The sequence below is a fragment of the Aulonocara stuartgranti genome, assembly GCF_965226115.1.
Source record: "Aulonocara stuartgranti genome assembly, chromosome: 7".
Lineage (NCBI taxonomy): Eukaryota > Metazoa > Chordata > Actinopteri > Cichliformes > Cichlidae > Aulonocara > Aulonocara stuartgranti.
The window spans coordinates 20,529,534-20,543,624 of NC_138945.1; the positions used below are offsets into that span (position 1 = coordinate 20,529,534).

Here is a 14,091-nt window from a genome sequence, read left to right on the forward strand (position 1 = left end):
GAGGCCCCTGTATCTCTCAGTATTTTTACTGGTTGTTGATCTTTTGGATTCCCAGTCAGCGAAACCACTCCCTCTAGAATGAATGGTTTGAAACAGGGGTCAGGGTGGTTAGTGTTCGGTTGAAATGCCCTCCCATTCTCTGTGGCTTTAATCAGTCCCACCCCTTTTGGTTGTGAGGATAGTTGCTGTTTACGCTTTAATGCCTGACATTCTGCAATGAGATGACCCCTCTTGTGGCAATAAAAGCATTCACGCTCACCGTGGGGAGGTGAGGGCACCCTCACTGGCCTCGCAGCAGAGCAACTAGACTCAAGCCGTGCTGAGCGCAAGGTTGTGGGCCTATCTGGATGGGAAACAGGGGTAAAAACATTCTTATGAGTTAACACAAACTCATCGGCCAACACAGCTGCTTTGGACATTGACATCACCTTCTGTTCATTTAAGAACATTATGAGCCTCTCAGGTAATGAATTTTTAAAATCCTCCAGTAACATTAACTCACGCAGCGACTCATACTCATCCCCAACTCCGTTAGCAGCGCACCATTTATCAAAAAGAGCCCCTTTTTCATGTGCAAACTCCACATATGTTTGACTGCTGGACTTCTTATGGTTCCTAAATTTCTGCCTGTAGGCTTCAGGTACCAGTTCGTAGGCACGTACAATTGTTTCCTTCAACACGTCGTATTTCATGCTTTGCTCTAGCGAAAGTGAAGCTACTACCTCCTGAGCTTTGCCCACTAATTTACACTGAAGTAATATGGGCCACATGTCTCTTGGCCATTTCAGAGCAGTAGCCACCTTTTCAAAAGCGTTGAAGTACGAATCTACCTCAGTCTCACGAAAGGTAGGTACTAGGGCAATATGTTTGCTAACGTTAAAACTTTCCGGGGAGACTTTCGGGATTTCTTTAGTGGCATCTGTTTTCTGTCCTGATGACACCCACTGTCACGGTCCGGGGCAGCAGCCGTGTGAAGAGTGGAAAGGAGGACTCAGATGCAGCACTCACTCAGATGTGAAGGTGATTTATTGACAAACCTGAACATGAAGGGAGAACAGCAGGGAGAGCACGCAGGGGATTCACCGGGTATGAACACAGACGACGCGACGAGGAGCAGAGGAAATCACACACTATAAGTACACGAAGAGACACTGGGAAATCACACACAGGTGGGGGAAACAGCTGGACCTGATTAACCTGACGAGACAGGGGAACACTAACACCAGGGACCAACAGAGGGAGCACAAACCCAGAACCCAGTGTCTAAAATCCCAAACACAAACCATCCCAAAACAGCCATGAATAATAATGAAAGTAATAACAATAAAGAACATAAACATAAAGTCACTGAGTCATGGTCGCAGGACCATGACAGTACCCCCCCCTCAAGGGCTGGCCCCCGACAGCCACAGAAACACACCACCAGATCCGGGCGGGCGGCAGGGGGCCCAGGACGGAGGGACCAGCCGACGTGGCAGCCGGTGTGGCATGAGGCCGGACGGGCTCCTCGGGCCCCCCAGCCGACGTGGCAGTCAGTGTGGCATGAGGCCAGACGGGCTCCTCGGGCCCCCCAGCAGGCGAAGCAGGAGGCTGGACGGGCTCCTCGGGCCCCCCAGCGAAAACAGCCGCAGAACCAGCGGGCACACACAAAACAAAACTAGGAGGCACGTGGGCCTCTGGCACACATGAAACAAAACCAGTAGGCACGTGGGCCTCTGGCGCACGTACGGAGGGCTGCAGCTGCGCAGAGCACTGACCCTGCTCAGGCAGTGACAGCCCGGTACAGTTCACAGCTGGCATCTTGGCCTCCAGGGGTCCAGAGTAAGCTGAGGGCAGTAACCCAGCCTCTGGGGAAGCCCCGGAGTGAGCAACAGTCTCTAATGTTGCCAGCTTTTGAGGAACAGGTCCGTAGCGAAACAGTTTGTCTCCCTGCCCAGAAACAGCGGTGGAAAAAACAGTGTGAAAATTGTGGCTCAGCCATTACCGGAACTGTGGGCTGTAGCGATGCTAGCGGTGGTGGTGGCTGAGTGGCTAACTGGAGCGGCGGCAGAACGGGTAATTGAGCCCTTAGGGAGGCTAACGGTTGAGCCACAGACCTGGGAGCTTGTGGCTGGACACAGAAAGTAAAAGCAGACGGGGGGTGAAGTCCGAGGTCCAAAAGGAGGAACTCCCGCTCCCATGAACAAAGCGAGCCCAGAAGCCATGGGAGACCGGTCACCAGACGCTGTAGCCGCCTCTCTATAGCGCGCTGGGACGTGCCACCCGGGTTTTCCAGCCACCGGTCGATGAGCTCCTGTGTGGCATCGATGAGATTTTCCCGTAGCTCCCTGGACGGGTTAAGCGCTGCTGGGTCCATGTTGTGGTCGCGTCGTACTGTCACGGTCCGGGGCAGCGGCCGTGTGAAGAGTGGAAAGGAGGACTCAGATGCAGCACTTACTCAGATGTGAAGGTGATTTATTGACAAACCTGAACATGAAGGGAGAACAGCAGGGAGAGCACGCAGGGGATTCACCGGGTATGAACACAGACGACGCGACGAGGAGCAGAGGAAATCACACACTATAAGTACACGAAGAGACACTGGGAAATCACACACAGGTGGGGGAAACAGCTGGACCTGATTAACCTGACGAGACAGGGGAACACTAACACCAGGGACCAACAGAGGGAGCACAAACCCAGAACCCAGTGTCTAAAATCCCAAACACAAACCATCCCAAAACAGCCATGAATAATAATGAAAGTAATAACAATAAAGAACATAAACATAAAGTCACTGAGTCATGGTCGCAGGACCATGACACCCTCAGTGCTTCTACTTCAAGCTGCTTTAACCTGACTTCTTTTTCAGCTTCTATCTCCAGCCTACGGACCTCCAGCCGGAGATCATAATCTGCTTTACGCACCTTATCCTTCTCTTGTGCCTCTAGCTGTAAACGCAGTAAGCGAACCTTAAGCTTTGCATCACTGCTAGACGTTTGGGATTCTGGAGTGAAAGGCTTAAAGCGAGGCAGAGTTTGGGGAGCCGCATCCGAGTTAACTTGGGCACCCGGAGGTGTAGCAGGCAGCGCTTGCTCATCAGTTCTCTCTGGAGAAGCTGGATCAGCAGAGGCTCCAGGGGGAGCTAAAGGGTCCTGAGAAGGCACCCCAGCTGTAACAGGGCTGATTAAAATACCCAACTCGATTAATCCCTCCAACAAAGCCTGCTTAATCTCCTTCTTCACTCCATACTTTGGTACAGAAAGGTTATACTGGGCAGCAATACTCAACAGGTCGTCTTTGCGACATAAGTCAATCTTATCAACGCTAGGCTGACTAACAAAATCAAGCAGGTCAAAACTCATCTCCGGCTGATACTATGAAACGTAGACACCCTAAAATCACGGCACCCTCCTCATTAATATAGGTTGTCCACCACATACAACGATCCCGGACGAGCCCCCATTTGTGTTACGTCCCCCCCCCACCACGGTGGGGGCAAAGGCAGGCAGGGGACAGCAACACTGGACAACCACAATCAATGAAGGAGGAAGACCACAGAGCAGTTAGGTATCAGGCAGAATTTAATGGTTGGACAGTCAATCTTAACAACAGAGAAGAGGTGGGGGGGAGGAGGACTGGGCGGTTGATCCAAATCAAAGAAAGTAATAAAACAAAAAGAGGTCAGTAGCTTCCAGGGCCTAGCCTAACTGAAAGAAAAAAGTGCAAAACAAAAGGCCTACCTAGCTACTCGATAAAAGTCAGTGAAAACCTACAAGGGTGGCATCAACCGCATAACCTAGTGTGACTAACAGAGTAAAATCTACAACCAATGTATAGGGTACCCCGGCTTACCTGTCCAGCCTCCCACCACACACAACATAAAGAAGCCTGTTCGCAAATGTTTGTCAAAGCAGAAGCCAGCAGCCCCAGCTGGCCAGGGAGGGGCTCATTTGTAGTGTTCCTTGGAGTGTGATTGGCCAACTGAGCCCAGACCAGCCAATAGACACCTGCCAATCGACTTCGAACTGGCCAATCAGAGGAGGCCTGACGCCTGAAAGATAAACAGAACACAAAACAGAGCACAAAAGCAAAGCCACACCCCTTGGCACGTAACAGTCTTATTCTTCATGTCAAATGGAGAATATAAAAATCAGAAAGTTTGTGTCCTGATTGTGACCTATGAATAAGTTGATGTATAGCACCACTCTTACACCAGTTACCTCTATTTATTATTATTTTTATCTTATAATTTTACTTTGTGACACATAGAAGAATGGCTGTTTTAATATGAAAAGCAATACAATCTTGAAAATCTCTTTTTTCATTTTAATGATTCACTAAATTATTATATTATCAGATAATTTAGTGTAACTGCATTGACAGGAAACCCCCCTGAGAAAGACACAAAATACATCCCGTCATGCACCCTTTTAAAGACCCTCATTCTTGCGAGGTGGATAAGGATAACACGTGGAAATGGCAGGACAACAGCTTCGGTTGCTTTCTTTGGCTTGCTGTTTTTGTGCCGTGCCAAGTCTTTCCTGCAAGTGTCAACCCTACATGTTAAAGTGTGGGACTGGAATCAAGAATGTGCAGGATGTGGCTATCAAGACATATTTTCTACTTTTTTAAAGCTCTTGTATTTATGCAATCTTCTCACTGATAAATCAGACTATCATCACCTACCATCAATCACATCACAAGCTGCTTAAAGCCAAAACAAGAGCTGTAGAGCAGTGTTTTTTAGAAGATGACCTGTTGCTTTGTGTTTGAGCGTGGATGCGGTTTTTTTTATCTTATTTATACATTTCATCAGTACACATGCTGATGATCTCCTACTGAAAGGATGTTGTCCTCTCATCGCACAACAACCTGGTTAAACTCTAGGTGCAGTTAGGTTTGGTTTGGTCACCAGGCCATGTGTGTTTGACTTCATGTCTGGATTTCAGAGGTGATGAATGCGTGACTCAGAAGGTTTTTAGTGATCTGAATATTGGCGCTACTCCCTATACAAAGATTATTATCCCATGAAAGAGATCAAAGCACTCTGTGTTGTCAGTTTGAAGTTACTCAGAAATGGCCTGGAGGCAGGAACAGAGTTAATCGTGGGTACTCTCACTTGATGTAGCATAATAAAGTAGTTTTGTATTTTCAGGGGCTTTGGGTAAACTGTTTCTGGGAATATACTGAATTCAACAAGCCGCCACAGAACAATACTTTAAAGCAGTAAATATAATTTCATACCTTTGGAGTTTGAAACAAAAGTGACTAAAATATGTTTAAAAATCAAATATATCTGAACTACTTTTTGTATTGAACAGGGGCCTCCAGGAGCACCAGGAAAAGACGGTCTAAAGGTGAGTTCAGATGCTATTTAGTCAACCAGAAATCTTCATTTTGGGGAATTTTAAAGTATAAATTTCCTCTACAAGGCAATTACTATAGACAAGAGTAGAATTGCCCATCACATTGATCCCTTAGGGAGCAGGAGGAGTCATCACCATTGACATATTGCATCCTATTTTAAAAAAGAAGTCGGTGCGGTGAGTGCAGAAAGCACCGGCTGTATAGATTTGCCAAAATCATATCAATCAAAGTAAATTTCTCAATAGCTAAATTGTTCCCCCCCTCTCCAGATTTGTTCAGGGTGAAAAGCACAAGGCAGGTGCCAGAATACTTGTTAATCCTCACCTGGGTGCTGCGCGGGCACATGAGGGGATTACTTAACTGCAAGTTGCTACAAGTTTATAGGCAGTTTTCACAGTTTTGTGTACAACATGAACACAAGCTTTGGTCGATGCTTGAAACATGCGTTACATATTCTTACAGAGAGGGTCAGGATTTTGCTCACTTGGAAAGAAATTTCTCAAGTCAGACTTGAGCCCGTGACTTCAGCACAGAAATGTCATTGACCACCAATGTGAACACTATAGATACCTCTGGGCTGTTTTGGTTGTTTGGAATCACCTGGATTTATTCAGATTGGCCAGCTGGAGATGTTATTTTAAAGGGCTAACAGGAATGCTTTTCTCTGCTTTGCGTTCTTGTGAAGCCTAAGACAAAGGGTTAAAAAAAGAAGGCTCTGACAGATGGTTAAGTCTGAGATTAAGTGGGCACAATGCAGATTTCATCCTAGTTACTGTGAGATTTATTTTGTGCATTTTTCACATCTTTGCATTAAACAATATGCCTCTTGCTCTTTTTTACAATATCTATAACCAGAAGCTCTTGCTCTGCCACTTTGCTGCACCGTGTTGTAGTTGAGTTTGACAGTGGTTCGCTCTCATTTAGATGATGATGGTTTTTATATGGCAAAATAATGTATGAACATCACTTGTGACTGTGGCAGTTGTTACTAAGATTAGCCTCAAAGAAAAAGCTTTTTAAAAATAGAACAGAGCTCTCTCTCTATCTTTGATTTGGCCCTAGCCTGTGATAAGTACAGCAGGTCGGTGGTGCAGTGAGTGAGTGAGGTAAGATTTTCTTTTTTAGTTTCACTGGGGACTTGATCCTGAACCTTCAGGATGTCAGAATGAATTTAGACTGAGAGCAGCCAGGTGAAGTAGTTAAAGGAGCTAATATGCAGAAACCTTGAAACATTATGAGACTTAACAGTGCCCGTGATTGGACACCAGAGTGGTTGTGTTTATTTAAAAGAAAAATAAATCACTTACAAGAGCAAGGTATGAAAGCTTCAGAGATTCTCATGTTAAATTGGACCTTGTAACTCTGTTTGCTTGGCTTGTAGATTGAACGCATGGAAAGACTTAGGTGCATCTGCCTTATTGACACAGTACCTTGGTGTTCTTTTCAGTGCAGCTGGGATGTTTGTGCGGATAGATTGGAGGGTTATGGTAATATGTCTCTCAGAGTAACAAATCCAAACCATCTGCCAAAACACTCCCAGCCCCCTTGTGACCCTGAGCATGGCTAACAGGGTAGTCAGCTTAATGTGTATGTGCTACTGTAAATCACCAGGCTGCCATGATAATTCACAGTCAAGCTGTAAAGGATCCAGCTTACTAAAGGGGCTAATTTTACTTTTTTGCTTAGAAATATATTTGTTATCTAAAGCTAGAAAAGAAGATTTTACACTAAACTCTATGGAGAGCCACACTTTGTATTCTCACATTTTGAGCATGAGCTTTAGGGTGACATTTAGATAGTTTATGTTTCAAACTTTACACAGAGTTGATGAAAGCTGCATTGCTCTTTTAGCAAATATATACAGTATAACAACACAGTACATGCTTCTTTGATATAATGTGCTCCCATTTATTCCTTTTTTAATCCATGAAGCAATCGTGTTTACTTTCATCCTGAACTCAGTTTTCCAGTTTGTGAAAGTTCCCGTAGCAGAATATCATGAATTCCTCTCATGCATTTTCCTTCAGTGTAATTCATCCTAGCTAAATATTTGTTTTGTTTCCTCAGGGGGACAGAGGAGCTCCTGGGCCTGTTGGACCACCAGTAAGACTAAGGCTATCTATACCAAGGCCACATTACTGTAACTCGTTACTATCAAATAGAAAAGTGTAGTTAAACTACAGCATGGCTGGGAAATTAAATGGTATCTCATGGAAAGTATTCATTATCATCATGTCCAAGCATCCAGTGGCCTTGATGCAATAAACTCTTGTGTAATAATTATATTTATATCCACAAATAAGCTAAAAATCTAAATTTCTAAATCAGTTTTTCTGTATCTCTTTGGTCAAACCCAGGGCCCTCCAGGATCCTTTGATTTCCTGCTTCTGCTGATGGCAGACATCCGAAATGACATCGCAGACCTGCAGAGCAAGGTGTACGGTCGACCTATGCACTCTCTAGAGGAGGACTTTCCCACAGTCCCTGACAGCGGGAGACAAAACCAGGACCCTTTAGATATGGGCTCGGGTGAGGACTCTAAGGAAGCGCCGCCTCGAACAGGCGCAGGGCCGAAGAGGAACAGGAAGAGGAAACCAACACGAGAGAGAACAGAGTGAACAAAATGGAATGAATGAAAAAGTACAAAAAATACATTGTCTTTGGTGTGAATATTGAAATGATCTGCCTTCTTATTTAACTTCTTAAAAAAAGAACATATTTTATGCTGTTTGATTACAGATTGTCTATTTTTGTATGATATACAAAATTTCATCTATTTTTTAACAAAAATGAGTAGACTGTGCCAACGCATGCTTTTTTATTGCATATTTTCAGAAACCTACTGTTCCTTTATAGCACATTAAAGAAGTCTCTCATAAAAACAGGGTTTTTTTTCTCTTTAACTGTAAACAATCGGCATGTGTTGCATCATTTTTGTGCTTGCAGGAAGAATTAAAGCAGCAAAATATAGAATTTTACTTTTTAACCTTAGTGCATTGAGTCTCATCTATTGCATGACCCATTGTCATTTTTAAAACTTTGTTTTACCAAAAGTAATGATTCAAAGAAAGTTTGGAAATACTGCTGTAGTACCAGCTGTGATCAGAGCTGCAACTGTGGATTATCGGTAAGTTTCAAATGTCGCTGAAATGACACCGCACCTTATCTAATACAGCGTTCCTACAGTTTTTGACTTCTGTCAAGGAGGTGCCATTTTTTCTGTGTAGTTTTGAATGAATTCTCATAAAACTTTGTTCTGATGAAGACGAAATGAATACATACCAAATATTCCCTTAAAAGTGAATACTGCCCAGAGAGTGAGCTGTCTTGGTGGAGGTTTGCGCTGTCACAGTGGTTCTTGTTTTGTAATGTTTTGCTACCTGTAAGAGCTCCAAGGTGAGAACAGTTTTGTTTTTTCATAATTTATTTCTAGTTTTTACAAAAACAAAAAACAGATGCATATTTGTTATCAGAGCTTCCTTTGATATACGCAGTGACGCTGCGCGCTGAGGTGTTAGTTGGAGGGCTGCGTTAGGCACCAGAGCTGCCTTCTGGTGCCTAACCATAGCCTGTAACTTGATAATTTTAAAGTAAACTTCTTAAAACTGAATTATATCTCCTGCCATGGACACCAGACTAGAGATGGCACGATACCACTTTTTTATGTCCGATACCGATATCATAAATTTGGATATCTGCCGATACCGATATGAATCCGATATAGTGTTTTTTAATCAACAAAACTGTTTTTTAAATATCTTGCTGCATTTTGTATAAGTTCATACTCAAGTTCAAAACAACAACTACACTAAAGCTATTCTGTTATACCTGTATGCAAAAAAAAATATTTCATAGTTCAGCAATACTGATCAATCTAATAAACTTAAACCTACACCATCCTCCCTATTCTGGTATTTTAAAGAGTACTTAGCATAAATATTAAGCAACCTAACTAATAGGGTTCCAACTCCCAGCAACAACAAAAATAAAAAAATAGGGAACCACCCCTCACGCTCCACCTCATGATGCTTAATCGACGTAATCAACCTTAATTTGATGCAGTGTGAAAAAAAAAATGCACAGAAATCAATTATTTTTCAAGAAATATTAAATAGATTCAACATCTTTCTTCAACAAAATTGCAGACTGCACAGATGGTACCTTCCCAAAGGAAAAAGTACTATAGTTTACTAGGGTATATATATTAGACTTAATAGTTACTATATACAGTAATTGACTTCTATTCATTTTACATCAAATTAAAACTTTGGGTGTCAGATAATTATTTATTAAAAGCTAGACATTTTAAATGAGAATAAGAAAGAAAAGTATGTCTTTGTGCCCCCTTTTCCCTGTTAATGCCCTATCGGCCCCCCTGGCTAAACTTTGCTAGATCCGCCCCTGCACAGTTACCAGTCAGCTACATAGAAAAAGATCCTCGAGTAGAAACTAATATTAAATACATTCTAACAACAGCTGATCAAGCTTAAACGTGCTGCTGTTGTTCAGCCGCTGGTTTCCTCTTTCTGGTGCAAAGTGGGCCAAAAGCAAACAGAAAAGCCGATCAGCTGATCATTAAGCAGTTTCATGATTGAAGTAGCAGCAAGAAGAGGCAGTCGCTCCATATATCGCTTGTTAAGCTTAACGCAGGAATGCTTTACAAACATTCAGAGATGGACTTACACACTTGCTTTACTTCTCTCGGGATAACTTTGTCGGAGATGAAATGCCGGGTTGCTAGCGAAGCTCCAAATGCTATCCAGAGGTCCCGAGACAGGTCCCGCATGCCACAGCCGCTCTATCACGTGATGCATACTGCTCCGACGTGCTAACGTTCTGAGGTGAGTTACAGCGTGTTGCAAGTTTTGTGAGGTGCTTTCGTGATATTTAATGGATCGGATTACATTTTTTATTTTTCTCCGATATCCGATCCAGTAATTTAGGTCAGTATCGGACCGATACGTAATATCGGATCGGTCCATCTCTACACCAGACTAAAGTTTCTGTGCCTACAGCTCATTTGTGGCTTGTTTAAAACTCGGAATAAAAACCACTGCGCTTGTATATCTGATCTAATAATAAACCAACCAAAGTAAAGCCTTCTCTGCAAGCAGGCAACTTTCAGAGGGCAGTGTGAATGTCAGCTGACTGAATTTCTAAAATGTTTTAATTTTTTTCTCCACCAGAGGGAGACCTTCTCAAAGCAAGAGATCCAAAGCAGTCTGATGTTTAAAAAGAAATCCTATTTTTAACCCACCTGTTGATTTGTTGGCAGAAAATTTATAAAAAACTGTTCATCCTTGATGAACATCATGAGACTAATAATCACCAAAACGAGAATTTTATTTCCTGATCTTTGTGGATTTCAATATCAATTCTGTCTGATGATCAGGCATATAGGAAACAAAAAAAGAGAAAAGAAACGTCTGACTTGACTCATCTGTGCATGTTTGTTTGTTTGTTTTATTTATTTTATGGTATTTGGTGTTTGTTTGTTTTTTGCCATTATCCACAATAATCCCAGCCACATCCACACACTATGAACGATTTTGATAGCATACTCTTACATATTACCACCTAATATTACCATTATGTGGTGCCACTCACTCTCTGGTTGAGTTAACCTGATTTTATATGACATTATTATCCATTCCTTATTTAATAAAGAATAACCAGAAAAAAGGACAATACACTACTTAGTTGTGTTTTTACATCAAGCATTCCCTTATGAATCCACTAGATGGCAGTAATTTCTCAGTCCTGTACTGCGTGTACTGTTTGAGTTCAGCCCATTAAATGATGCACAGCACAGAGTGCTGACTGAACTCATTAGACTTTGGCGTGTAGTTCACAGGGATCCACACAGACGCAATCAAAACACCGTGATGAATAAAGCTGTGTGGGAATGCTCACTCAGCATGGGTAATGTGTACATGCTTGTTTATTTTGGGACTCTGTGACATTACCTTTTCTTCTCTCTCAAAGATTGACCTGCAGGCGTCAGAGTGATCATTTTGTTCCTGGAAGAACTTTTTTCCCCTCATTTAAATCATATTCACATTCGTTATCTTTTCTATTAGAAACATTTATGTCGTTCCCAACAGACAAACGCAGATTTGTTCATTCTTTGACAACATCAAAACCGAAATCCATTCAGATAGTTGGAAGTTTTGGATTTTGGATGCCAGCCTCATTAGACACTACATCATTGTTAACACGTTGTGTATTTGTTTCACAATGAGCCCATTTTCCCACAACGCTGTATGTTATGATTTGCATTTGATTAAAGAGGGACCAATATTGAAGTGCTGGGTGATTCTTTTTAACAAGCTGGGCTCCTCTCGTATAGAAAGAGACAAAAACACGGGGAAATCTTGGCAATAAATTTCTCAAATATCTCTTCTGGAAGTAATTAATCACCACTGTACAAGGACAGGCCTTTAAAAGGATTTCAAATATTTGCTGAAGTGGCCCCTTGTTCCCAATTATATCTCTCTGCTTGCCCCCTTCATTATTTAGAACTGTCCACAAAAAATATGCAGCACTAAATGGGAACATGCACACACACACACACACAAACCCCAAAGAAAATGTTTAGTAGCAAAAAGGATGAGTGAGTTACTGTGTTGCTAAAAAGCCCTAATGAGGTAATTTTATTAGTAGCGGCTGCCCAGGACTGTTGGAAACAGATGGAGGAAACAGAGAGGAGCAGCATAAAGAAAATTAGTGCTACCCAATTCATTAATTAATGCATTAGTGTGGGCAGCAAATTAACTGCCCCAAAAAATCTTCCATTCAGCAAAGATTATGATGGAAGAAAAAAAATACATTGTTGCCCTTCAGCGTAATTACAAGACAGTGCAAATTCAATTCTAATGAGGCGAAAGGCACCCCCTTAACATACATCCCCTATTCCCCCCTCTATAAAAGGGCTTGCTCTTGTTGAGGCCTAAGTTTAAGGAAGTATTGAGAGTGAAGGAGACAATGATGAGAGATCGGCCAGGGTCTAAGTGCTTTATGTGCTGCAAACAGGTAGAGAGGATTGAATGGCTCTCTTTCTGGGACTCCTGGGGGGCCTGTCTTCCCAGCACAACAACACTTGGCCCTGAGAAAAGGGCCCGCTGAGGGGCCTGGAGAGTGAATGGACCTGTGCCGTGGTGGGTCAGACTGAATGGCCACAAGTTCTCCACTGATTAAAAACGATGTTGTGCCGGTCCGGGCTTCAACACATGTACGCAAACACACACTTATGCGTGTAGACACAAAAAAACACACACAATCACACATGCACATACTGAGAGCCCTCACCCTTCCACCTCTCCCTCTCATTGAGTTATCTTTACTCGGGCTTTGTCTCCTCTAATTGGAGCTGATGAGTGACTAATTGGTAGCTTTTTTACAACACCCGGTACTTAAGCAATGGCAAACCGAGTGAGGCAGCATGAGCGGAGTTAATGAGAGGCTTTGCACAAATAAAGGCTTTAAAATGGGCCTGTTTCACAGAATGGGAGAAAAAGGAAAGTTGAGGATATCTTTTGTGTCCTCCACATCTTTCACTCATGTGCAGGTATCTAAAAAGGGAGCGGGAGTGGTGGAGGGCACACAGTGGCTGCTGAAACGTTGAGCACTTGTCTGCATAAAGGGATCTGTTCTGTATTGTTTGGGCCCCATCGTTTAGTGTGTCTGTTAATAATGAGAAAGGGCTGCTCCTCAAATGAATGTGGCAAAGTCCTTAGTGGACAATAAGTGCCCCCTCTTCTGCCCAGACCACACTGGACTGTGTCAAAGCAATCTGAAATGAAGGTTTAGCCCCTTTCTGCATTGTCCGGGGTGAGTGTGTGGCCTGTATGCACAGAGCCAAGCCTGCGAATAATACAGCGGCAGATCAAATCTATGCATTATTGGCTTAAATGATCATAAAACATTCAAAGCTTCTAGGCGTGATAAGCAAAGCTTCTGTGTCTCTTGTGCATCGGGTCAGCATCAGGCTCACTGGATCGTAATTAAAATCATAAGAACAGTGAGTGCCCTGGTCCTCAAAGGAGAGAAGCGATTTGCATCATGGTGGTAAAAGTAAGAGCCCGGTGGGACGTTTCCTTAGCATGCTGTCACCTCAGCGGATATTTAGTCTACGTGATAATGGATTGCTTTGTGCTTTTCCGGTATGAATAAACGCCATGAAGCAACAGGCTTCATTTAACTAAGCCATCGTTCACACCAGGCGTTGACAAGCCACTCTCCCTTTCCTCTTAATGCTTTAGATGCCCAGATCCCCCAAGAACAAATGGCCCCATGCACAACACAACAGGTATTTGTTTTGTCTGTTAAGGCCACTGGTTCCACAACACACAGAATGATAGGAGGACATCCAGCGGTCAAAACAAGGATAGAACATGCCCCTCAAAAAAGTGCCACCTCAAACCTCATGTGGCTCAACGGCAGAGGCTCGCTGTCATTTCCAAGATTATATTTAGTACAGTATTGTATAATTCGCTGGCCAAATATTTGTTCTGACTCATGCAATAGGCTATTCACAGTTTCACTGACCCATTAACAATCCACGGTTTCCTATTGTCCACTTCTAAATGGATCTATTAGCACCGCCTTTGTTATTCAAATCCTGCATTTCCCCACAAAGAGTGTGGTTTAACTCTCTAATGAGGACTTCCTCAGACAAAGGACAGATGTCTCTATTTTCTCTGCCCTTACAAATCCACTGGAAAGATGTCACGAGTGGTAAGA

The 14,091-nt window shown here is 43.0% G+C and overlaps 1 protein-coding gene across 5 annotated transcripts in view; it reads left to right on the forward strand.

Moving 5' to 3' along the window:
* ccbe1 (collagen and calcium binding EGF domains 1) overlaps positions 1-8,335 on the forward strand; it is a 48,613-nt gene extending 40,278 nt beyond the window's left edge. For all 5 annotated transcript variants that reach the window (XM_082541550.1, XM_082541549.1, XM_082541553.1 and 2 more), the window contains 3 exons: positions 5,304-5,339; positions 7,417-7,452; positions 7,707-8,335. In XM_082541550.1, coding sequence (XP_082397676.1) covers positions 5,304-5,339; positions 7,417-7,452; positions 7,707-7,967 — 333 coding nt within the window. In that variant the 3' untranslated portion in view covers positions 7,968-8,335. The remainder of the gene's footprint in view (positions 1-5,303; positions 5,340-7,416; positions 7,453-7,706) is intronic.
* The last annotated feature ends 5,756 nt before the right edge of the window (positions 8,336-14,091 follow it).